At 45.2% G+C, this 26,103-nt stretch overlaps 1 protein-coding gene across 5 annotated transcripts in view; it reads left to right on the top strand.

The window, feature by feature from the left end:
• The window catches only part of PLS3 (plastin 3), a 49,990-nt gene that overhangs the window by 14,998 nt on the left and 8,889 nt on the right, over nucleotides 1-26,103 (top strand). For 3 of the 5 annotated variants that reach the window (XM_077185983.1, XM_077185979.1, XM_077185982.1), the window contains exons 2-6: nucleotides 14,475-14,561; nucleotides 21,186-21,349; nucleotides 23,600-23,729; nucleotides 24,161-24,293; nucleotides 25,598-25,679. In XM_077185983.1, the coding sequence (XP_077042098.1) occupies nucleotides 14,495-14,561; nucleotides 21,186-21,349; nucleotides 23,600-23,729; nucleotides 24,161-24,293; nucleotides 25,598-25,679 (576 nt within the window). In that variant the 5' untranslated portion in view covers nucleotides 14,475-14,494. Of the gene's footprint in view, nucleotides 1-3,643; nucleotides 3,796-6,760; nucleotides 6,818-14,474; nucleotides 14,562-21,185; nucleotides 21,350-23,599; nucleotides 23,730-24,160; nucleotides 24,294-25,597; nucleotides 25,680-26,103 lie in introns of those variants that run through there. The other 2 variants (XM_077185980.1, XM_077185981.1) reach the window with 2 other exon arrangements.

Below are 26,103 nucleotides of genomic sequence, written 5' to 3'. Positions count from 1 at the left end.
GAGCAGCTCAGGAAGCTTTTAAGGGGGGAAATCTAGCAAAGATGGATCTGTTTTTTCTTTAGAAAGACTGATAAACTGAGGAATTAGGGTCAAATGCTTGCTCCTCAGTTGTCACATCGTTCCACAGCTGTTTACATTGATGGGATATACACTGCCATTGGTTGGCACTAAGGGAGAAAGCAAAAAGTGGATAAACCCTCAATTTGTATCAAAAAGCACAGGTGAGAGTCTTTCTGTCTTTTCATAATTTCATTAAAATCCTTACATTTAAAAGAGATTGTGGACAGAACTGGAGAAGGGGAACATCTTGCCCATGGTAAATGGTCACTGATGTCAGTCCAAAACAGGCTGGTGCCTGGCCACTCAGCTTTGCTGTCTAAAGCCCTGGCTCATAGAGCATGGTGTGTTTTCTCTGGTGAAGCAGCCTATTTAAGTTAACTGGTTTTCTCTTTCATTTATGTACTCTTTTGAACTTCTCCCCCTTCTCTCTCTCTCTCATTTAATTTTTTTTTTTCCTAAGGAGAGGGTATGTTCCTGAAAACCCTTGATTTGCAGCACCAGCACAGGCAGGAGACTTAGCCACCTTTGCAGCTCCTGAAGGCTTGCCAAGGTCTGCTGATGCTCTGTTGTCTCTGGGATCTCCTGAGGATGCTGTGCCCCAGCCCTCTGCCCATGGAGGTTTCTCTACCATGAGGATGCTGGAGTGGACCAGCATGTCCTATACTCCTAAGGCTGGTTGACAGTGGAGCTGGCTGCATCCCAGCAAATAGATATTTTAGGCAGGAGCTAGAAGTGCCAGCAGTTAAAATCCATCCCAAAAATCACTGGGACAGATGTGGCATGCCCAGGGACTTGTTTGTCACTGTGATTTTATCAGCAGTTATCTTGAACAGCTTCCAACATCAGCGTGGTGTGTCTTGGTGTTAGTGAGGAGAGCACCACTTCTGGAGTGGGCAGGAAAACTTGGTGTCCAAAAGCAGATGGTTGTCCTCTTCTGGACTCACTGGGGAGACCAGTGGGGCTGCACAGCCCTCTGTAGGCAAAGGCCAGACACTGGATGAGCTCCCTTCCTCCCCCAGAACTTCACCAAAGGGTCTGAGCTCCCTTCCTCCCCCAGAACTTCACCAAAGGGTCTTTTCTTGAGGGTTTGTGGTGAAAGATGACTCCTGAATTTAACCCTTCTGCTCCCCTGTCACCTGGAAGGCAGCAGCTGCCACTCCCACAGCCATCACTGAGTACCTTCTGGAGGGCAAATATGTATTAGTGGCCTCCCAGTGAAACTTGGCAGCTGGAGCTGTGGAGGAGATGTGTCCCCTTGCACAATGATGTGCTGGGGGAATCCTGCCAGTGCTGGAAGTTCTCTTTGTGCATAAACCTACATCACAATGTTCCATGCAGGGGAGTGGATGTGTCACCTGAGCACCTCAGGCACCTTCTTCTTCCCTAAAAGGCTCTTTTTAAAGCAGGAAGAAGAGGAAAATACACTGCTATACTGGCTCTACCAAAAAAAAATTCCTATTTTGGAAGAGTGTGGGGAGTGGTGTGAGACCAGGCGTGTGAGGAAGTCTGCTGGGAGTGGAGTGCCCGGGGAACTGAGCGTTTGCTGCCTGCCACGCCACACCCTGGTGTGCTGAGTCTCGGGACATGACGTGGGGATGAGTGGTGCTGGCACCACCGAGCTGCTATTTTAGGTTTGACTGTAATTGCAGGTTGGACAGCCAGGACTGGATTTTGAGTATTCACAGAGCAGAGGGCTCTTAAAGCTCTGGAAAAACTGGCTATCTCTGATCCTTTGCAAATGTAGGAGATGGGTGTTTCACGTGCGCTGTGTGTGAATTGAACTCCTTGTGGTGGAGCCACTGGGCACCTGTGCTGGCTGGTGATGGGGCAGGGATGTCCTCTCCCTCTCAGACAGAGGGAATGATTATACCTGATAGCCCTGTAGGATGCTTTCCACTTACCTGAAAAAGAAAAGTGAGTAAGCAGAGGTCTGAAGACCCATGGGTTGGTGGATTTTAGGCATCTCCCTCTGCAGTGCCAGTCTGCCACCTGCACACCTGCAGGTGCTGCCTTGCTGTTCCAGCAACACAGATGACAGACATTGAGCAGACATTGCTTGTGCAATGTCTCTGCCACTGACAGAAATTCACAACCTAGTTTGGGAGCTGGTCTCTGGCATGCTCTCCCCCACAGCTGTCAAGCCCCAAAGCCTCACTAACCCTTACAGGATGGATTTATGCTGTGCAATGTACTCACATGTAGGATGGAAAGTGGAGACACTAAACTTCATGAGATGAGTTTTTTCATTTTTTGTTGCATGATTGCCCCTAGACTTCAGAGGCTGGATGCAGTCCCTGGTTTTGGTCAGAGCAGCCAGGTGGGCTCCCTGCACCCAGATGTGGTGTGATGCTGAAGCTGGCTGCTGGTACAAGTCAGAGCAGAGCTCAAGTTGCTCTTCCCTAAACCCTGTCTGATGTGCACGCAGCCTGGTCTCCGTGGACTGCAGAAGTGTTTTTCCAATCCAGCTTCTTTCTTTTTAAGTTGCAGCTGCAGTTCTGGGCATAAAACCCTCTATTTTGGTTTCCATGATGTTTACCATCCTGAGGAAGCTGGCAGGCTGTGGGTTTGGGTTTAGGTTTTTTGTTTTGTTTTGTTTTCTGGGGTGTGTTTTATACCTCTTTTGAAACTTTACAGCTGGAAGCTAAATTTTCAGGTGATACCCAAGAAATGGTACCAGGCAGTGACTCATTTCCCTGGCTGATGTAATTTTTAAAGAGAAACAACAAAAAAACCACCCGTGACCATAATTTTTAGAACAGTCATGAGTTCTTCAGATTTTTTACTAATTCAAATATTGTGTTTATTAGTAAATGACATATTTTCCTTTTAGCTATGGAAATGCTCAAACGTTATGGAATTAACAGGAACAGAAATCTCTGAAATATATGATTATACTTTGGAAAGCCAACTTAACCTTTCTGGTGATTGATTCTGCTCCTGTTCATTGCATCAGCAGCACACAGTACATGATGTTTCTGTTGCTTGTGTCTTCCTGGCTAGCAGCAGATGTCTGTTCCTGTTTCATCTAGAGCAGACAAGGATTAATTGCTGAGGTAATGCAATATATTACAGTATGGGCCAGCTCTGAACTCTGTATTTCATTTAATCTAATCTGTTCAGACCATTTTAAAATTTTTTTATTAGTTTTTGTTTTTGAGGAACTATGAGGTGAGATAGCAGGCAGCATCCTCCTTCAGTGTCGACTAAGGCCAGATAGGTCTGGATCCTGAGTATTCTGTGAGCTTCTGGTTGTTTCAAAGACATCCATAAAATAAGTACATAAAGCCAAATACAAGCTCTGCGTTGCTCTTTGACTGGACACGCTGAGAACGAGCAAATCAAAATCAAATTTGTTTTAAAAGAGTAAAGAGTGGAAGAGGGATTTTTTGTTCAGTTTTTTGGGGGGGAGCTTGTGGTTCGTTTTTTATTAATTAAAAAAAAAATAGTTTGCTTACCTAAAAACTCTGTATCTTACCGCTTCCTGATCCCAAGTGCCAAGCAATAAAGGAGCACGAGCTGTTTTTTGGGGAGAATCCCCGCGCTCAGGGGATGCTCGGGCCGCTGTCGCGCATCTCCCGCGGCGTGACCGCATCCCTGGGAAGCGACCTCCCCTCGCTGGGCGGGGAGGGAGGAGGAAGGAAGGAATGCTGGCTGCCCAGCGCCGGGCCGGGGGCGTGGGAGACGCTTCGGGCCGGCCGAGGGAGCGATTCGGCGTCCCTGGGAGGAGAGAGGAGGGTAAGGAGAGCCGGGAGGGTGTCCCGGGGCTGGGCTGGGCTGGGCTGGCCGTGCGCGCTGCTGCGGGTGCGGGCCCGTGCCGGAGATCGTCCTGCAACGACTTGCCCTGCTGTGCTTTTCTCTGCTCAAAGTCTTGTGATTCCTCCTGCTGGAGTGGATGGAGGAAAACAGCTGAGGGCAGAGCGAGTTTCAGGTCTTGGTGTGTGTGAGTTGGGAATTTATCAGCGCACCTGATAAACGCGTGCAAGCAGCAGCAGCAGCGGGGGCTGCCCCGGCTGGGCATCAGCGAGGGATTCGTGTTTAGGGCTCAGGGCGTGTCTTCCCAGCTCGGGTTTGTTCCATCTCAGTCTGCTGCAGGCTTTTACAAAGCAGAACTGCCTAAACTTGCATGTTAAAGTGCTAAATATTTAAACCTCTGCCTTGCAGAAAGCGCGAGGAGCTCTGAGTGCTTTTAGGAAGGGGCTGTAGGCTGCTGGCTGTGTGGCCGCTGAACTTTCTGGGGTCTTTCACCTGGAGAAGTTGGGCTCTGAATGCTGCCCTGCCATTGCAGCTGGAATGGCATGAGGCATTACAGGCTGGCAGGATTTCATCTCCTAACAGAGGAGTTTATCTTGCTTGCTATGGTTTCTGGCTGTACCTGATGCTGGAAGCCAATGTTGACCCTCTCTAAACACTTTAGTACTCACTACTAGCTTAAAGCACTTGCATACCAGTACTTTTAAGTATTGAACTGAAATGCTGAATTTTTTGTTCTAAAAACTTTATTTGTCTGCAAACCTGTAAAACACTTCTAGTATAGCTTTTTCACATCCTAATTTTGTTTGTACTGAATGTATTGCTCTGAGGTTTTGCTAAGTTATGTTTTATTAAACTGATGCTGTATTATCTCTTAGCCAAAAGGCTAAGAAAAGATATTTCGCTCTGCATTTATTCTGCAAAGCATCTGTCTCTAAAGAATGATTTCCACAGCTGGAGGACTCACACACCCTCGTGAAATTCAAAGTAGTGGTGAGGTTGCATGCTGTTTACAGGGCATACATCTCTTTAACCACAACATCTGTCCTAGGGGTATTGGGCACTGGCTGAGCTGGGAAACGGAGGGAGAAAGGAGGAGGAGGAAGCAAAGCAGCTTGAAGGGACCTAAGAAGAAGCTGGTGCTCATCTCCAGGAGTGCCTGATGCATTTTCCCAGCCTTGATGCTGGATGCATTTACCTAACCTTGAAACTTGCTAATGAGAGTGCATTTTGTGGAGGTTTTTAATGCTTCTCCAAAGTCCAAGAGTCACGAACCAGAGCTTGCCTGATCCTGACCTGGTGGCTGCTGTCTTTGGCTCCCTATCACTCCTCCCCATATTAAGTTAAATTATAGAGAAGTGTGGGGAACACCCTGCAGTTAGACTAAATGTGATTTCACTGTCATTGCAACCTCCTGGGAGGCAAAGCCAGCAGCTTTCCTTCACTTCTGGCCATTTTGCATTAATTTTTGAGATTAATGTTTCTGATTTTGTGAAGAGTAGATAGGATCTACACCATCTATTCTACAGTAAATGAGTGGTGAATTTACAGAGATTTTTCCTACTTCATAAGCCACTAGGACAGCTATGTAGTGACACTGATTTATTGCAGTCTGATGTTGCTTTCTTGCTCTGAAACAAATTAATTTGACTTCTTACCCTTTTTCCCAAGTGCTTTCTAAACAAGATCACAGACAACAGGGGAAGGATGGAAAATGGTTTTTCTTTTTTCATAGCTTTTTCTAGTGAGAGATCTGTTACTGGAATTCCTGGGGTTTAAGACACTTTTGAAACATAATTACAACACTTAGGGTACGGTTTGTAGTTTCTAGTGTTTTGTTTCTTATTTAAGAAAACATTAATTGACACATTTCTCTGAACGTTTATCATCTGAGCAGCCAGAATTTCAGCCTTGGCTGTCTCTTTCTGGACAGCTCTGTTTACCTTCAGCTGACAGAGCGGTTTGCAAACTGCTTGACCACAGCTCTACCTTCTGAAGGGCTGCACAGAACCCACCCTCCCAAAATGAACAGCTGAAACTCTCTGTTGTCCAGCTTGCCAGGGATCAGCACCGTCATGCTGGCTGTTTGGCTTGCAGGAGCCTGTTTGCTGCTGTTGTTCATTGCTGTTGAATAAGCAATGACTGTACTGTGATTTAATTTAGGGATCTGGTTGATTCCCCCACCTGGGTGGAGGGGAAGTTTAACAGACTGAGTAATGCTTCTTGCTGCTTTATCGTGGCACGCTGGCTATCAGTTCCTTTACCTGCCAAAGGTGCTGCCTGAGAGCAGAGCTGGAGCTGCTGGGGGGAGGGAGAGTGTTCTGGCCTTTGCAGGGCTTTATCCAGCTGCTCCTGAGCCAGGCTGCAGGCTCAGCTCTGCAGCCCACCTTGTAAGGAACTGGGCTCCTTTGGGGCTGAATATTGGGAAATGGAGGGACACATGCTTAAAGCATGTTGAGGGTAACCTGCAGGTCTCAACAAGCAGCTCCCATTCGCTTCTGGGGAAGAAAATTTGCACGGATTCAGCCTTGTGAACCTCATTCCTCCTTGCTTATGCTGGCAGGGAACCCACTGTCTTTTACACTATTGCTCTGAGAGTCCCCTCATAAATAAAGGCATTCTGGGTTTTTGCAGTGGAGGGTAAGAGATTGGTCCTTTCTTTAAGACATTTATGGTTAAGGTACAGAATAAGCAGAAGGAAGTGTTAATGCTGGTCTTTTTTTTTTTGGGAACTACGCAAGAATAAGAATTACTATCAACATAAGAATTTCCTGAGAGGCTTGCATGACTTTTCTGTGTTTGAGCCAGGAATTTAAATGAAGCCTTCTGAGTTTCAGTCCATTAGCGACACCTGACCTCAGCCCCTCTCTCTTTTACCTTCTTGCACTTAAGTTTAAAGAATCTCTGAATGTTGTTTGCTTTTGCAAGTTCCAGGTAGATGAGTGTTCAGCTCTTCTTTTCCTGAGACGTCTTGAAAGGATCACCTGTTCCATGTTGTGCTAGCTAGGTAATGACAATATTGCTCTTCTGTTTCCACTGACATGAACAAACTATTTCAAAAGTTAGTTAAACCAATCTAGTGGGTTATGATTTCAAATGTTCTCTAACCCTGGAGCAGCTGCTGTACTAAAACTGAAGGTGTGTCAAAATGCAACACTTAGTAGGAGTATTTGTTGAAGAGGCTTTTAAGGATTGATTCAGCAGTGCCTTGAGCAGTATTTTATCTATTTTCTACTGTGCCCTGTAGATTATAAGTGCTCTGTAGAGATGTGCAATACATTTTGTGTGAGGTCTGTGGGCTGTAGCTGTGAGCCTGCAGCTTGATGGGGGTGTGTGAGTGCATTTGGTCTCCTCTGTGACCATCCGTCCATCCATCCATCCATCCATCCATCCATCCATCCATCCATCCATCCATCCATCCATCCATCCATCCATCCATCCATCCATCGCACTTGGCCCTGGTCTTGCATGACAGGAGCCTTCAAAGATTGTAAGGTCTGCAGAAAGCTTTTAGTGCTGCTCCCTTCCATTTGAGTCCCAAAGCAGTTTTGTGTTCCTGTTCAGCCTTCTTCTGGTAGATGAGAGTAACCAAGCATCCATCCTCTGCTCCAGGATTGCATCTTACCCTTAGTGTGCATCAGAGGCAGCTCTGGCTCAGAGGACAGGGATGTGTTGGGGGAAATTTCTTTGAGGGCTGGGGAAGCTTTATTTTTTCCTTTCCATGGGCAATTGGAGTGGAAGCATTTGTGTTCTTCTGACTTGTGCTTCCTTCCAGCCTCTGGGCAATTTGGTATCATGTGACCAGGCATCCTCAGCTGCTTGCTCTCTGTCTGTTTTCTCATATTTGTGAGACAGAGGGATGAGTGTACTTGAATCCCTTGAATTTCTGTTCATATCCCCAGCTTTCAGTAATTTGGATGCTGCTGTGGAAGACATGGCTCTCCTGGGCTTTTTATCAAGGGGCTGATTCCTATTTGATGCTGTGAGCAAGTTTGATGCTGATTTTGGGTTTTCTCTAGGTGCTGGCTGCAGTTCAGTTCTGATCATGCTGATCATTATCCAGGCCTGACCACACCCCAGAGAGCTTCCTTGGCTGTGCAGGGCTGTCAAAGGCATGTAAATTGGCTGATGGCTCAGCAGTTGCTTTTACTAAGGATTTAAGATGATTGAAGCTTGTGAATCTGGTTCTGTCATGAAGGGAGAGAAAACACTTGGACCAGCATGCAAAAGGGGAAGGATCAGGTTGTCCAGGCTGCCAGTGGATGTTGGGGTGCTTGTTAAAATCTGTGCAGAAGGCATGGGAAAAGTGATTTGCTGCATTTGTTCCCATACTGTTGGAGTGGCCCTGTCTCTTTACAGCTCAGATCCCTGCTGGGCATCTACCCAAGTTCTGCTCAGAAAAATACCTGGCATCACTCTATGCACGTCTAGCTGGGAGAAACTGAGCTTCTAACCTGGACTTGCTGGAGGAACATACTTGTCCAGAGGTGGCTACCCCATTGAGACATGCCTCCAGATCTGGAGAGAACCTCTGGCAAGCCAAGAGCAGTGACTAATTCCAACATGTGTGTCTGCTCCTGATGGATTTGGCAGATTTTTCCCCTGAAGCAGTGGTGGGTTGTGCAACAACTGGAGCAAAGTTTCACAGTCCACTCCCAGGTGATCATAAGCATAGCAGGGAGCTTGCCTCTCCCAGCATGAGTTTCAGGAGTCTGAAAGAATATAGAGCAAAGCCTGCTGGTGGGACTTCTGCTGCTTTAGAGGTGCTTCAGAAACAGCAGCTGGAGGTAATCTCAGTATGGAATTGGGACGAAGTGACCTGGAGGGTGCCTGTGCAGTGGGAATCTCTATCTGCAGCCCTGTGTCCTTTCCTTGTGATGCAGCTGGTGGACTACACAGCCAGCATGGATCAGTCAGGAGGTGTTCTGTGTGTAAAGGCAGGGAGCTGGAGAGCTGGCTGGTGTAAGGTGGTCAATTCAAATGGCCAGGCAAGCTTAGAGTAATTCAGAATTAAAGTTGAATTTATGTAGTTGGTCTTGGCTGTTGAGGTGAGTTTTTTGGTGCTTTGCATGGCCAAGAAAAGCTGAACTAAGAGAAATAAAGCTAGATTTGGGTAATGGCTTTGCAGGTGTTAAGTACAGTGGTGTTCCACAATTCAAGCACTGCAGACCTGACAGCAAAGGTGTAGATTCACTGCTGTTGAGCCTGATGTGTTTGGGGCTGGGAAAACTTTACTGAAAGGGAGATCCACAGATGAGAGATGCAGCCACTCAGCCAAATGTGGCACCACAAAGCAAAGCCTGCTCAAAGCATTGTGTGCCCCTTTCTTCCTGAGGCAGGGAAATCAGCTCCCTGAGTGGACAGGAGCACCACAGTGTTTGTGAGCACAAGAGCCACAATTGTGCAAAGCAACACCAAACTGATTTCAGAATCTGCATCAGCGTGCTGATGGTAAGGGGTTAGGCACCACCATGGTGGAGCCTCTTTGGATGGGGCAGCATCTCCTGATCCCTGCTCCTGACAGGATGACAACTCTCAACAAAGTGTGACGGTGAAGGTCTGGTTTCAGCCAGTACCTCTGACCAGTGGCTGAATGGAAGGTAATTGCCAATTAAAAGTTTATGTGCTTCCATCAGCTTGGTGTTTTCTAACAACCACATCCAGGGTGTGGGTGCTGTCTTGTAGGAATTTGATGAGCAAAACACTGTGGTGAGCATTTGACGAGCACACAAACTGATTATGAGCAGGAGAGGATGGATTTTATGATAGGTTTTCATTTACAGGCCATCAATCCCTCAGCCTTCCTGTCTCCCTCCCAAGCATTGGAAACTATTTACCTCAGAGGACTCATCAGACCAAGTCTGTGCACCATCATGTCCTCCTGTCAGTGTCAGTTTTGGGACTGTTGTCTGTAAAACCCCAAAGGCTTTGCTTGGACTGGACCAGTAAAAGCAGCCATCAGAGCTGAGGATGGAGATGGGAGTGGATGTGTCTGTGCCCTCTCCTGCCTGCAAACATTTCCAAAAGCATCATGGGCCCAGGCCTGACTGCTCTGACAATCTCAGCATCCTCTGCAGCTTCCACTCACCTGGGAAGGGATGCAAAGAGAACTCAAGCTTGTATCCCTTGCCAGTGACTCTTCCCTCACTGTCCTGAGGGTGGCTGCTCTGGGCTGTCCTGGCACTCTGGAGCTTGCAGAGCCCTTTTGGGATGGGCAGGTGCTGCTGGCTGCTTTCAGAGGGTGCTGGGGAGGGTGAAGAGGGGAGAGCACACAGCCACCCCACTCTGCTATGCCGCTCCTTCTTGGCAGGGAGCAGCCCTACCTGCAGAACAGGGAGGAAGAGGAGGGTTAGGTGACCACAGGAGGCCTGGGGGCTGGATCCTGTGGCAGCTGAATCACTGAGTTTCCTCCACACTGGCCAGGCAGCCCCAGGGCTCTGGCACTTGCTGTGGTTGTGAGGGGACCCAGTGCCTGGCTGTCCCATTGCTTATTCCAAAAGATGTGTGCTGGCTTAGTGGTCACAGGTCTGTGGGGTTTGAGTATTTTTAATTAGCTACTGCTAACTGACTTGTCTTCTGATGTCAGGAGCTTTTGTCATGAAAAGGGAGCAAAACCACAGGTTCCTCCTCAGAAACTGAGTCACTGCTCCAGACTAGGTCTAGCTCACTTGTTGTGTTGGATTTTCTTTTTTTCTTTTTTTTTTTTTAGATTGGGTGGAAATAGGACATACTAATACCTTTTTGTTGACTCTTTAATGTGTGTCTGCACTGGCCTGTTTGAGTAAACAAGTTGATATTGTTAATCAGTCATTGTAGAGATATTAAAGTAAGGCAGGCCTGGAAGGGATGAAGCACTCAGTTTTTGGAGTAACACTGAGCTGCTAAGAAAGTAAATTCTTCCATTTCTTCCATTTGGATCAGCAGCAAATTCCAGCTCTGTTTCTGTTGGAAGTGTTCAAGTGGCTCTCAGGAAATATTTGGTTGTCATGTGCTTTCAAATTTGAATTAATCTGCCAACTTTCAAGACGTACAAATGTCTGAATATCCCCCCTTCATCAGTTTTCTACTAGTCCTCTGTGTAATGGAGCTTCCAGGATGCAGCTTCCAGGGCTTCCCCTCTTGGGGAAGAGTCTTGAGAACATTTTTCTCTGTGCTTGAGTGTTTTTAAGTTGCTGTCTGAGCAGTTAATCCACCCAAATATCCTGGTTAGCTTCTGGCACTAGTGCTGGAAGTGCTGAGTGCCTGAGCAGAGGCATGCCTCCAGTGACAGCCCTGCAGTGGCCTGTCCCCAGGTGGCTCACAGCTGTCAAAACACACGCTGGGACAGCTTTCCCTGACCTGCCCCTGTGGCAGTTCTGCAAATAAACTAACCCCAGTTCGGTGACTGCAGTGTGTTTAGGACCTGTAAAATTTGTTTGCACAGGAACTTTATACAGCCAATCTCATGAAGGAGTTGATATTCCACAACCTTGTACTTCAGCAGCTCTGCTCTGTGTCCCAGGTGGTGTTCAGACGACAGGAACAGGCTGCAGTGTCTGCCAGCCATGCTCTTCTGGGCAGGTTCCTTTGTGCATCCATGTGTGACAGAGCTGCCCTTGCTTTTCTTCTGTGGGGTGAGGGATGAAGGCAGGATGAGGGATCTGGAGCAGGGATTGCTTCCTGGTACACTTTGTTTATTTATGCATTGACCCATGGGCTGTCAGCCACCAGACTAAAACTTCTCTTGTTCTGAGATGGGTGTTTAAATGTCTCTGCCTGTCCTACCCTGGTGGAGGCTTTCTTGCAGTGTGAGTGTGACCTGGCCCGGCGTGAGCAGCATGGAGAGTCCCCACAGGGCTTCCAGGGAGGCAGCTGATGTGTGATCCCTGTGCCAGTGTGATAAAAGGGCCTTTTATGTCCCACAAGACAAAGCCTCTTGTTTAAAAATGCAACTGAATGAAAAACACGATTCTGAATGCCCTAGACTCAGCTATTAAAAACAAACAAACATAAAAACCCCCACATAACAAGAAAAAGAAAAGCTCCCCTGCCCCCCAGGCCAGTGTCCCAATGATGGTGTAATACCTCTTCACTGCAGAAAAGCTCTGTACAACTGGGAGCTGTTAACTCTGGGGCTCACTAACCTCTCCATGGACTGTTTTGTTATAACACCCTTTCCCTTCACAGACAGCTCTGACAAGGTCAGGTGTCTGCTTTTTCTCTGCTGGTTTGAATTCTCCCTCCTTCCTCTCAAGCAGCGAAACAGAAGGAAGACATGATATTATAAAAACTGAGAGTGAAACCTGTTTTATGGACTGAGCTGGATAGTCTAGGAAATGGAAGATTTTTTTTTTTAAGTCAAGACCCATACAAACAACCGTAGGGCATATCCAGAGCATAATATTTACCTGATAAAGTCAAACAGAGGAACATTTTTAAAAGCTCTTGCTTTATGGTGGTGTTTGCTGCTTCTTTTGGTGATAAAGATGTTAGAGATAGTCAGCAGCAAATTAAATTCCAATTAAGTGGTTAGGTAATGATGCTTTGGGAAATCCCTTTTTAAGGGAAATCCTCATGGTTTGAAAATGAATTGGTGCAAATGAGAATTAGGAAGAAGGCAGAACTGGTGGAGGAGCTTTGGCTGAATTTTCATCTCTAGCTCAGCCTCTCCTGCCTGGCAGCTCATGCCACCTGCCTGCATAGCCAAATCTGGCTGTGTTCTTGGTAGCATTCTCCAAGTGTTTCTGCCAGTTGTGAAATCCATCTCTTGTATCATGCAACAAGCTTGCTCAGAGCTGATTTTCTTGCTAAGCAACTCCTTTATCCCCTGGAAATATCCAGGTTTTGGTGGCGCTGAGGCTTGGCTGAGACACCCATGGGAGTGCTACAGGGAAGGGGCTGCTCCAGGAATGGAGACAGATCCTGCACTGGAGATCAAGCAAGACAGTCAGTGCTGCACACAGCATTCCTGCATCTTGCAGGGGCCTGCATGGTAGCATTGCCTTGGTCAATTAGCCTTTTTACTGTGAAACAGTAAAAAAAATTACTTTTATAAAGATTTCTTTTTTAGATCTGTCAGTCTGATGCACCTTTGCTGTGATTCCTCCCTCTGCCCCATTTTTCAACTTGAGCTCAATGAAATTTGTTGTCTTGCTGTTGGTGGCTTTTACTGACTGTTCAACATCTTGTGCCTGCTAATGCTGGGAGGTGGGGTCTGAAGTGCTTTCCTTCATGTCTCTGCAGTGATGCAACTCTTGTTGAGTTTCTCTGCTGCGAGCACCTGTCTGAGCTGCTTTCCCAGGCTGCCACACCTGCCCATTGCTCTCATCTCTAACAACTTCATTCTTTCCAGACTGAGCGAAGTGTTACAGAAAATGAATATTTACAGCTACAGGCAAACTTGTGTGAGTGCTTGTGAAGGCAGCTGGGAGTCTCAGACAAAAGAAGGTTGCTAATCAGAGCACAGGCATTTGTTAAACTGAGCCTCCTGTTGCTTGAGCCTTGAGCCAGAGCCAGCCTGTTCAGGATCCTGCCTTCTGACAGTCTGTAAACCTCAATCCACCCCTCATCCTTTTGCTTACAAAGGAGGAGGCAGCTGTGTCTGTTCCCACAGGCAGAGGAGGAACCTTTTATTTCTCAGCTTCAGGATTGTAGTGAACAATGTGGGAGCTGGAAAATCTCGGGATGCAAATCTCATTTGAAGTCGCACCAAGCCTGCCTAAATCCCCATTACAGACCCTGAGCTAGAGCTAGCAGAGGTGATAGAATGTGCTTATCAGTGCCTGTGTTTGTGTTCCTTGTTGCATCAGTCACTGCTCTCTCGTGGTCAGAGGGCCACCAGGGCACCTGATGCCCTTTCACAGATGTCTGGCATGGGGTTGTGTGTAGGTGTCTGACTTGCTCCCATCCCTGTGGTGATACCTCCTGTCCAGGCTGGCTGGGTGGCACCTCATCAGTGCTTGGAAAGCAGCATGATGGCAGATGGGTGGAGGAACTCTGTGCTCCATCCTCTCTGTTTCTTAAACACCAAGCAGATCTTATCCAAGGGAGTTTCTGTGAACTCGGGGTCTCGCTGTTTCTCAAGCTCTTCTGTGCTTGCTCATGGTGCTTCTGCCATTCATGAAAACAGGGGCCATGCAAGCAGCCTGTTCCTTGCATTTTTTTGGGAGTCTGACTCTGGGGAAACAAGTAGGTGTTGATTCAAACAGTTTTCTTGCAGAAGAGCAAAGTAGTTCCTTTTTGCAAACAGTACTGGGTTTACTACTTTGTGCCAAAATACCCTCTCCATATAATGTTCAGAATCTTTTATTTGGGTTTGGTAGCTGTGTGCTCGCCATTAATATTTTGACACTGGATTCTGATTTTGTTCAAAGTTGTGGAAAATCTCTGGAGATGTGAGTTATGACCTACAGAATACACTGACAGCAGGTACCTTAATATGTTCAGAACACCATAATCATAAAATAACATACAGAGCTAAATATTGACAAGGCTAATGGGCTTTTTGACTTATTAAAGAGTGTATTTCCCATCTCTGAGTTTGACACATCTGTTTTCTTAGTGGAAAGATAAACATAGTCCCAGGAAGTGTGGTGACACTGATACTGATTGTTGCTATGCTGCTGTTGGAAACTGTGTTGTTGAATGCAGCCTGGTTTCATACAGTGTTCTTTTTCTCTCTTTAGGTACTCCCTAAATTCATGAGATGGCCAACACCATGCAAATCTCCAAAGATGAGCTGGAGGAACTCAAGGAGGCTTTTGCTAAAGTTGGTAAGTCACACTGAGGAGAGCACCTTGCTCCTGTCTGCTGCACATTTGAATTGGATTTATCCCACCCCTGTGATGAGCAGCAGTGCCAGCAGGATGTGGGCATTCTGCTGGTCTCATGATTGTCTCTGTGCCAAGGAGTCCCTTGGCAGCTTTGTTGCTTCTGGCTTGTCCCTTTGGCCAAGGAGCACAAAGGCAGGAACAAGGCAGTCTGGCTATCAGGGAGCACTGGCAGACAGCCCTGCGCTCTTGCTCCAGGGTGGGCTTTGTTGCTTCCTGATGGCAGAAGAAATATCCAAACAGGTTTTGCATTGCTTTGGCCTTGGCAGCACTTCAGGGCTTGCAGAGTTCTTGGTTCTGCTGGTGTTGGTTTGGCAGATTGGCTGAGCTGTGTGCATGGTCAGTGTGGGTGCTGCATTTCTGCCTTGTGCAGGTGCATTTTGGGGCTTGTAAGCAAAACTGAATTTGTTCACCTGGCCTCGATGGAGCAGCTTGTGGTGATGATCAATGCCTTGTGCTGAGCACACCTCCATTGCCCTCTGCTGGCTCCATCTCTGCTGATCTCCCTCAAACTGCTGTGCTCCAGGGGCTGCACAGCCTCCGCCAGGGACTGCTCCTCCTGCCTCTCAGCTTTCCTCCTGCCCTGGCATCACAGAAGCCTCTGGCAGGCTGCTTCAGGAAGCTGAAATGGGCAAAAGAACTGACATAATGGAAAACATGTTTTTCTGTTGGTTTAGTTCCTTGCTATGGCTTACTGAAGGGTCAGAGAACCAGCAGGGAGGGGTGGGATGGGCGCTGGAGCACAGCCCTGGGAGACTGAGGTCAGTGTGTTCAGCTGGGGAACCACACCCGGGACTGGCACTGGCCAGGATCAAGTTGCACAAGCAGTGAGAGCCAGCATTTTGTTTTTCTAACTGGACATGGGCATCACTTGAGCACTGGTTATAGATATAGAATCATAGTTGCCTCTTATCTGTATTGGGTGGTACCACCATCTAGGACAGGGTGGCTGTGAAAACTCTCACTTGCTCAGAATTTCCCATCTGCAGAGAAAAATGTGAATTTCAGAGGCAACTGATTCTCATGGAGCAGTAACCCCTGTTGGAACTTGAAGGAAGTTGCATTTTAAGGAGTTCCCTCTCCTCTCTTGCTCTCAGGACTTTTGCAGCAGGTAGAAGTGACCTGCCACAGAGGGAGATGTTCCATGGGAGGAAGCATAGTGTTTCTCTCTGTCTAATGTGCCTCTTAGTGCAGTCTCATTAAGGCTGAGATGTAAGCAGCCTGTTCTGTCCTTGGATACATTTAAAATTATTAACCTCTCTGGAATGTGGTGGCTTTTTGTGATTAGTGTGGGGGAAATGATCAAGATTAGGTTGGAAACACGGAGAAATACAAGTCCAATCCTGATTTCTTGTAGGAAACGAGCTCACCCTGCTCAGGATGTGGGTCCCTGTTTGGTTTTAAATTATAAAGGCAATGTCAGAACTTTAATATTAATGAGGAATGTGCTAATTATCCTGGACATACCCACAAATGAGATAAGATCTGCTAGTTCTTTTCAGCTGCCTTGTTTTGTGTGCTTTAGGCATGGTAGAGCCCCAAGCATGTGGGACACACCTGTCAGGAGTGTTTCTAATGCTCTCATTCCCTTTATTCTTGCCTGAAGGAGCCATGTTTGCCCTGGGATATAGGGCTGGTCCCTGGCTGGGTGACTGCCTTTCACTGAACTTCTAATAGCATCTCCAGTGAATGTGAACAGAAGCTGGACTAAGGCTGCTATGTAAAATGAACCCTGTTTTTCATCTCCCAGCTATCTGGAAGATTTGGAACACAGCTGAGAACCATGGTTATAGCAAAACTCAGCTTGTTGGCTTCTAGGATGTCATGAAGGAGATGTGGGGAGGAGGAAACATTTCACAGGGTGCTCACCAAGGTGTGCCCTGCTCCAATGCACAGCTGGTTGGGCTTCCTGGAGACCTGCTTTAACTCCAGCATGGGGCAAGCTGCTGCTCTGCATGGGTAGGTTGATGGGGCTTTAAAGGTGTGTGTTTGACCAGCTTTTCTGTCTGCAGCTGGACTGGATTGAGACATCTGGGGATGCTGGGAGGCAGTGAGGTGATTTACTGTGTGCTCTGTCACCACTTGGCCTTCCATGCCACTTGAAGGTATTTCCTCTCTCCCGTGTAACTGATGTGCTGTTCTCTGACAGCCAGCAAAAGGCATGAGCCCCATAGACATCCTACTGCTTATTAGAACAGTCCACAGGTGAGAAACCACTGCTGAAGGTTATCTCTAAAGCCAGCTATAGCACAGACAAGCAGCTCCCACCATCCTACAGGCAGTTAATTGTCTTGGGACTGGTCCAAGGGGTAAAGAGCAGTGGGGGAAAAAAAGCTTTGTTATGTTTGAAAACAGTAATTAGTGGGGCATTGGAACTGTCTAGGTTTGGAGTGACCCACAGGTTAGTGGGAGAAGAACAGGTTGCTCCAGATCTCATTGGATCTCTGCATTTGTTCTGTGGAACAGGTGCCTGTGTGTGTACTTGGCCAAACAGGGGCATTTCAGAGGGGAGGTGTGGCAGAAAAAAATCCACAGACTTGCTCTGTTTATTTGTCTTCATTCTCTCTCCTTCTAAGATAAGCAGAGATAAGCATCTTTTCTGGAAACATGAAGTACTCAAAAATCATAACTGGGCTGAACACTTTGTTCAGCGCTCCAAGGTGGTAAAACAATGCTCCACAACGTTTGCTTAGGGCAAGTAGGGATCTGTGATCCTATGCTCCTGCTGAGCATATGTCCTTAAAAGGAAACGTGTGGGTTACTTTCCCCCTCTAGCATCCTGTTATTTAAGCTATTTTAAGTGCTTGTCCTCAGGAGGAAGCTGAGCTGGAGCTTGAAGCAGCTTTTGGGATTCGTCGCGGCTTTGCTGCGCCACCTGCACATGGCAGAGGTGCCGTGCCTGCTGCCATGACCTTTCCCAGGTTTAGCACGCTGGCATGCATGCATCTTTCAGTAGAAATAGGAAACTTCAGATGTGCTGTAGTTTCCTTTCCATCAGGCAGACTATAATGAATCCAGGCTGTAGCTTGTCTGTTAAAACAATTTTGCTTTCTTCCATTAGTAATCCTGGGCAGGCCGCCGAACCGTTTCGTTTGGGATGGCTTCTATTCTGACTGCCTCTTGAGCTGCTGAACACCAGCTCAGATTTTGTTAGAGAGTTCTGTCTGAAGTCAGGGCCTGTTGCAGGACATCTAGCAAAGCACCATATGGTGGGTCTGCAGTGATGCTGGAAATAGTTTTGGAACTGGCTGGTATTGCAGAGGTAGAGTTTTTTGGTGTTTAACTTTTTTATTGAATGCTGCTTCTTTGTACATTTGATGCCAGAAGGGGAACAGAGAGAGTAGGAAGGGAAGCAGCTGCCCTGTGGAATAGGGGTTGCAGGTCTATTTGTCATGTCAGGCTGATTGACATGTTAAGAACTGGTCCCTTTTCCATCTCATAGTCAATCACTACTTGATTCTGCTACCAAGCCAGAACCACAGGCCAGCACCACTTTATGGTAAAACCAGCAGTTTTAACACTCAAACCTGCCCTTCTGTGGCCAAGAAGCTAAAACTTGAAATGAGAGCATCTTCAGTGCAAAACCAGTAACTTGGTGTGTGGTCTTAAAGTTAAACTAACAGACCTGATTTACTTGTAATTCCCACTCCCGAGTGTCTGGCACATGAATGCCCTTTTACTCTGTGAAATAAACCAGTGATTGATTTTTTTCCCAGAATACTATGGCTGAGTAGCTCATACAAGTGGGTGTTTGGGATATTGTTAAGGGTTGCAAGAGCTTAGCTGAGTCCTGAGGATCAAAGGTTATGAGTGAGTTAAGGTTGTCCTTCACACTTGATTTTGTGCTGTTTGTTTGAGCCCAGTGCAGCCTTTCCTGATGGGCAAAATCTTTCTTTGTGCCATGCTGCTGACCTATGTGATCTCTCTTGTGAGTGTGCATTTCAGTGGCTCTTTGTGTGGCAAAGCTCCTATTTATTGATTTTAATTTTTTTTTTTTTTTTAGTGAGCAAGGGTAGATCTCTGAGCTAAGCACACCTAGAGGACTGGGAAGATGCTGATTGCAGGAGTGAATGAAACCAAACTGGGCAGATGTTGACCCAGCTTGGAGTAGATTCCTCATACCTGACCTGCAGGGCTTCATATGTAGAACCAAGGTATTACTAGGTTTCAGCATCCTTTTATCCATGTGTCCCTTATTGGAGTTGCAGACTTTGGAGCTCAGTTTCCTGCTGTCTCACCTAAGAGGCTTCTGCCCCATTAAATACCATGTAAGGTTTTATCCCTTCTGCATCTGAATAGGCTCAGACATAGCACATGCAAGCCTGAATCAGAAACACTTCTGAATGCTTGACCTAGACACTTAAAGAGGAAAACCTTTACAAATCTGAACCAAAATTGGATCCCATCAAGGATACAATTTATATTTTGAAGTCTTATTTTGCTCTGTCATTTGCCTGCTGTTTACATCTACTCGTAACATTTGGGTAGCTGTAAAACTGAGGTGGTGGATTGACTGGAGGAAGTGATAAACAGATGATTTTGGATTTACCTGCTTAATTTGGCAGCATGCTGAGGAATTTTGGTTGGTTCAGTCAAGCACAGGCAAAAGCCAGGGAGTTGGCTGCAGGCTGAGGGTGAAAGTAAAGTTTTGTTTTAGGTTCATAGGCCCTGGAGATTAGGAAATCCCTTCTTGATTTATTTTCCTCACTGGCTGTAAGGAGGGGAAAAGATGCATATTGTAAAGTTAGATTCAGTAATAAAAATACTGTAATAGAAGAAGCTGTGATTTATCTAGAGGGGAAATAGTTTGCTCATGACATCTCAGGCTGGACTGTTAATAAATCTTGCCTTTGTAAGCTTGTATTATTTCAGAATAAAATTCTAAAATTGAGGGCCAGAGAGCAGCCTATTGTTATCATTAATCATTGCCCCAAACCACTTTATTTCCTCAGCACTATTGTAAACACTGACTTTTCATGAAGTAGTTTAGTGTATTTATTATTCCACTGGAATTGATGCTCTTCCTTAGTCTGAGACACAGAGACTGGGGTGTAGGAAGGAGTACAAGTTTGCTCTGGTTACCTCAGGTATTTGCCACTGTGCAGTTTCACTTTCTTGCTAACTGATAAAAACAATTTTAAAATCCCATATTCCCCTGTGGATCTGGAAAATGAGGACTGGTGGTGCAAACGTGCTGCTTGCTGGAACACTGCTGTGAAACAAAATCTAAAAACCACAGAATGCTCATTAAAAGTAAATTGACCTCCACAATTTGGTTAAAAAAAAAAAAAAAAACAAAAAACCCTGGACCTTAGAGCTATCCCCATTGTTTTCTTTATTCTTGAAAGTATACCTCACTTCAAGCATAAATACTATCCCCAGTGGCTGAGGTGAGATTCCCTCTTGAAGAAAACCAAATTCTGGGGCTTGTGCAGCTCTTCAGGCACTAAATTAACTCCCCTGGGCTGTCTGTAGCACTTGCCTACAGCAAAGGGATTTTAGCATCCTGTTACTGAGCCAGTAACAGCACAACATGCCCCGAATCCCTGCCTCCCCAAAGATGGGGCTGGAGGGTCATACTTATGTCTTGAGGTGTGAATCTGGGCTGTGCAACTACTTCAAATGCTCTGTCTGCTTGGGGACCCAACTCTGCTGAAATCTGGGTGCCAGCTCTGCTGTGAGCAGACTCTGCTCATCCTGGGGAAGGAGGCACCCAGCCCCTGCCTGTCCATAGTGGCTGGAAAACCTCACTTGCCTGAAGAAGGTCTGGGGATGCTGGATTTGCCATGTGTGGTCAGTAGATGTGGTGATGTCCCCAAAGAGGGTGGGATCTGTGATGTGCAAAGCTCCAGTGTGACACTAGATTCTTGTTTTCTTCCTCAGGGAGGTGACACTATCCCACTAAACACACGGTGATAGACTGTGAAAGCCAATGTCCTGGTAGAGCATTCTTGGGCAGCAATAAAATATCTGCAATTTGCTGTCAGTGTTAAATGGAGAATATCATTGACAACATGATAAAAATGCAACTGCAGAGCTGACTTGGTGTTTTTAGTTCAGAATATAAGAGGTGCTGTGTTTCATGACCATCTATTTTTAACATGCAAGGGCTCTGTGGTATTTAGGCATAAAAAGAGACATTCTGGAGATTGTTTATGAAAATACAGATGTTCTGTTGTGAAACTTTAACACCAGACTGGTCACATGTGCCCAGAGTCATCGTGGGCAGTCCTGCTTCAAAGCTGCTGTTGCCAGAGCTGGAGGGCTCCCAGGACTTGTGCTGGGGCACTCTCTGAGGATGTGCTGTGTGTATTTACTGTGTGTATTTACTGTGTGCCTTTGGTCCCTATGGGTGTCCTTTGAACAATGTACTCCTTGATATTTTCTTTTTGATGTGGCCATTCTGCTGTGTGCCCATGGATTCAGCAGGTGCCCAGTGTGCAGGTTGCTCTCCATGAAGCTCTTGGACACGGTGGGGGGGTCACATTTTTGCCCCTCTGTTGGGGGTCAGTTCTGTCAGGTACAGGAGCATTTCTAAAACCTTCTGCTGCCTCTTCTCTTCCTCAGACCTCAACAGCAATGGGTTCATCTGTGACTACGAGTTGCACGAGCTGTTCAAGGAGGCCAGCCTGCCTCTCCCTGGCTACAAAGTGAGAGAGATCATCCAGAAGCTCATGATTGATGGTGACAAGAACAAAGATGGGAAGATTAGTTTTGAAGAGTTCGTCTATGTAAGTGATATTTCTGAATTGCCTGCAGCCTGGGGGGCCCCTTTTAGACAAAGCTAAGGAGAGGAGATCAAACCTGACTTCTCAGCCACTTACCCTAATCCTAATTTTCTTTTGACAAACTCATCGTTCTTGCCATGTAAAAATCAGTTCTTTGTACGGGTATCTGTATATGATCAGTCTTTTGTGCTGTTATTGACAGCCTTTAGATTTGGACAGAGGAGAAATATTGGTTGGTTTTTGAACAAAAGCCAACAAACCAACCAAAAGGAATCCATGTGGTTTTACTGTGTGGTAGCTTCATTGGAGGCCAAAATACTGTTTCCACATGATGTGACAACTGGAAAGAAGGGCTTGCAATGATCCAAGCTTACAGTATTTACTGGAAGCTATTCAGTTTTTCCAGGCACACAGATGAATGCTTGTTTTCCCTGTGTATCAGTATAATTTCCTTTCTCGGTTTAATGGGACTGCAAGTATTTGCTAAAGAGTTGAAAGGGCATCTCAAGACACACTTGGATTTGTGTTAGGTGCTAATTTAGGAAAATTCAAATCTCTTGCCTGGAAAAGGAAAAACAGGAATAAGGTGATGGGTACAAGCTGGAAGATCAGTCTTTTTTAGTAGAAATAGGCCAGAATTTAAACATTTATTAATTTTTACAAAAGTGCAAGACTTCTTCAATGTATGTTTTTCATCCTTTTGATGCTCTGATGACTGAATGCTGAAGGAGTAATTAAAGTATTAGCAGTACATTGAGGGAGCTGTTTTCATGTCAATTAGTTTTCTTGATATTTCTTAATTTATCTTCACTTTCTGTTCCTTAATTGTTTTCAGACCCTCTGAACTTTTTGAGTTCGGAGCCAACTAGTAAGTTGGAGTTTGCAGTTTGTAAACACTTGCATGCTGGGTGCATGTTTCAGCTGTTGGTTTGAGCTGGTCCATAACTCTTAACTTTGCACTAGGAAGGAGGAAATAAATCTCTTCTGTCTCATTTGAAAGGTACCAAAGATTGAGTAAAGACAAAATGTCTTAGGGCAGCTGAGGTGTACATGAGCAATGCTTAGCTGGATGATTTTTACAAACTGAACTCTTGCTCTGAGCATTTTTACTGGAGTTTATGATACAAAGAATGACATGAACTGTCTTTACATTGGGACCAAGTGATTTAGAGCACATATTCTCAAGAAGATAGTAGTTAATCCAGGAAATTTTAAAATAAATAGATCTAAAACAAAATCCTTGTGGTTAAAGCCAACCAACCAGAAATCCCCCAACTTTTGGGCTCTCAGATCTTCAGTCAGCTTTACCTGATCAACCTCTGCATGCCATCAGGAGATGATTTAACTGTGCTGTATCATCATTTTGACTTGCCACCTTCCCTGTGTTTAAGGGACAGGGAAGGTGAGGTGTGACAACCAGCAGCCTGGCCCTGTAATTTCATTGTCCTTTTCTGGGTAGTGTTTAGAAAACCTCTACACATTTCATTTGTGTTTTCAGCTTGGTTGAAACTAATTTAGTTTAGTTTTGAGGGAGTTACAGTAGGCTTTCCAGCCACTGAATGTGTTTTTTACTAATAGCTGCTCAGTTCTCTAGGGCCTTGGGGCCACTAACAGTGGCATCCAACCTGTGCAAATGGCATGTGCAGTCATCTGTGCTAGAGCATCTCTTCTGCTCTCCAACAAGAGGGTGTTTCACCAGTTAGGTGAAGCCTGCTGTTGAGGAAGGGGGAATCTTTACTTGGAGCACTCATTGTTACACTTTATTGCAGATTTGACTGTTATATGCTTAAAGAGAGTTGTTGTTGGGTTGTGGATGAAGTCTTTTGTGTGAACTAAAGTCACAGTCACATGAGCATCTGGCTTACACAGAAAGGTTAAAATTGCACCACAGCTTTCTCAAGTTTGGCCCTGCAGGACCTGCTGCATGTGTTACCCGTGCTCAGACTGCAAAGGTTTCATGGTTTTTTCTTGTGGTCTCTTGAAATCCACTTGTAAAGGTAAATCTATGCAAGGTGCTTCATGCCTGATGCTTCTGTTTCAATAGGCACTGGCAGTGTGTGTTTGAGAAAGTGGGATGACTCTGCCCACTGTCCATATCAGATTTAATACCACTACACCCTTGCTGGGCCCTTCACATTTGCTGATTTTACTGTGAAGTTTGCTTTAAAGCTGAGAAGAAATAGCTCCTTCTGTGGTCCTTTTTAGTTTATGAAGATGAATTTTTCCTGCCTAACAGAGCACTTTCAATTGTAGATTTTCCAAGAGGTGAAAAGCAGCGATATTGCTAAAACGTTCCGGAGAGCCATTAACAGGAAGGAAGGAATCTGTGCCATTGGGGGCACCTCAGAGCTCTCCAGCGAGGGCACCCAGCACTCCTACTCAGGTACCACTCTGATTCTCACTCTTCTCTTGGGTTTTTGGAGGTCCTATGCCAAAACCAGCCCATTTCTACCACACCATGCCATGTGTTGTGCTCTAGCTCTCTTAGAGCGGAGTGATCTCACGTCAGGGTGAAAGCAGGACAGAATTTATGTGCTGCAAATTTAACAGTGTATAAGTTAAATGTGTTCTTATTTGCTTGCTGATGAAGTCCTTGTGTCACACTTGAGTGTGATAAAGTTGTTAAGTAACAAGTAAATAATAGAAATATTCTGATAGTTGTGAACATCTTCTTTCTTTATACTTCATGTGGCCAAACAAATGTATGGTAATGATAGAGGGGCTGTTATTTCCCTGGGCTATTGTACTCTGCTTCTTTTGGGAAAATCTTAGTTATGAAAAAACCTGTATTAAATTTATGATTGGTTATCTTAGAGGAGGAGAAATATGCCTTTGTAAACTGGATAAACAAAGCCCTGGAAAATGATCCCGACTGTCGGCACGTTATCCCAATGAACCCAAATACAGATGACCTGTTCAACGCTGTGGGAGATGGGATTGTGCTATGGTAAGTAATGATGGCTCTTGAATTAAAGACGTTAAAAATCAGCAAAATAACTTCCTGAAAATGCAGTTTGGGGAATTTTCATCCTATTCTGGGCTGGTTTTGTGACTGGTGTGTATGCATAACGTTTTGCACATATGAAAAGAGGCTCAGTCTCTCAGGCTTTCATTGCCATTGTGTGATGCCTCAGCTTTGGTGCCAGCTGATATTTTCATCCAGTGCTTTTGTTTGGGCTTGAGACTGAGTTTGCTGAGGGGGCAGAAGGTGCTCTGTGGGAACAGGAGTTGTCCTGGTGCAAACTCAGCTGGGTGCTGGGTAGCTTGAGGAGAGGCACATGTGATAAATGACCCATTCTCTTGGATGTTTAAGCAGACAGTGTTCTCCATGGGAATGTTAGTGACCTTATTGTGCATTAACTCAAAAATGGATTTTCTGGGAGTCTTCTTGTTCTTTTTAATAACTGCACTAAGTAGGTTTGGTGACTTATTCTGTTACATGCTGAGAACAGAAGGCTTCCAGGGCTGCTAAATACCAGCAGCCTTCTGTGTATGAGATTTTTGTTGGTTTTATGGGTTGGGTTCATTTGTTTTATTGTAAGTGAATTAATATAGTGGAGAACTGGATCAATCAAGAATTTCAGGATCTCTGTATCAATACACAAAGTAAGTTTAAGTGAGTTACCTCTTCTCTTTAACTGCTTTTATTTTTTAACTTTAGCTTGTGATGGATATTTTTAGTTTATTTATTTCCCAAGTTTCAAGTAATTAATGGCTTTAGGCAAAGACTGAACTGAGTAGGAAGTAGTTCATACTCTAAAGTTTAAATTTGCCATTTTTGGTGTTGATTAAAAATTCATTGTACTCACATGCTCCCCACTGAGCTCTCCAAGTGTTTGTTCTTTTTTGGGGCAGGTTTTCCTGCCAGCAGTAGTAAACCTTTACAATAGGAGGAAGTTTGTTTTCTTACTAGAATGTGCAGTGGATGTCAGCAGAGCAATGAGTCTTCACTAGTTCAGGAACTACACTGTGAATAATTCATGTGCTCTTTTTGCTCCAGCAGCTGAGATCAGTAGTGGCTGGGAACATGTTTAAAGTTTCAGGCTTAGCTATTAGTTACAAATACATTCTTGATAATGTAAATATTAACTTCTGATTTATGCAGTCTTGATTTTTATGTTAAAAAAATACACAAAAACAGCCTGCTGGCTACAGGAAATGTGCTGTGGTGAGTATTGTCACAGTGCATTGAGTTTTGTTCAGATTAAATACTAAGTGTTTTTCAAATATCACTGGTTTTCTTCCTAACAGCAAAATGATCAATCTTTCTGTTCCTGACACAATTGATGAAAGAGCAATTAATAAGAAGAAACTCACACCATTCATAATTCAGGTATAAAGCTTTTCTGTATTTTATTTTCTGAAATTCATATTAATATAGAAGTAATGAATGTTGCATGGTAGCTCAAGACATTTTGTGGAATGTTGGAAAGGAGCAAATTTTATAGCTTCTGTTTAATTATTAATGCAGTTTTGTACCATGCATAATTGACAGTTCTGTGGCCATGGTTAAAAAATGCTGAATTAATGACAAAGTGGGTAAAGTGGCTGAAATGTTGTGGACACGTGATATTGCTGTGGTGATTAGGTACAGCACTGTCTTTTTTAAACAGTGTGATATTGGTGTTAACCATGAATCATTTCATACTGGGGCAGGTTGTTTTTGTGAGGATGCCTCTTTGTGTGTGCAAATTAGCACTTCTCTAGCCTTATTCTTGTCGATGCCACTAGGTGCAACTAACTCAGAGGCTGAAACT

The sequence above is a fragment of the Agelaius phoeniceus genome, chromosome 14 (genome assembly GCF_051311805.1).
Source record: "Agelaius phoeniceus isolate bAgePho1 chromosome 14, bAgePho1.hap1, whole genome shotgun sequence".
In the NCBI taxonomy this organism is placed as follows: Eukaryota; Metazoa; Chordata; class Aves; order Passeriformes; family Icteridae; genus Agelaius; species Agelaius phoeniceus.
The sequence above is the reverse complement of the archived record's forward strand: the minus strand, read 5'-3'. Positions and strand labels throughout refer to the sequence as shown.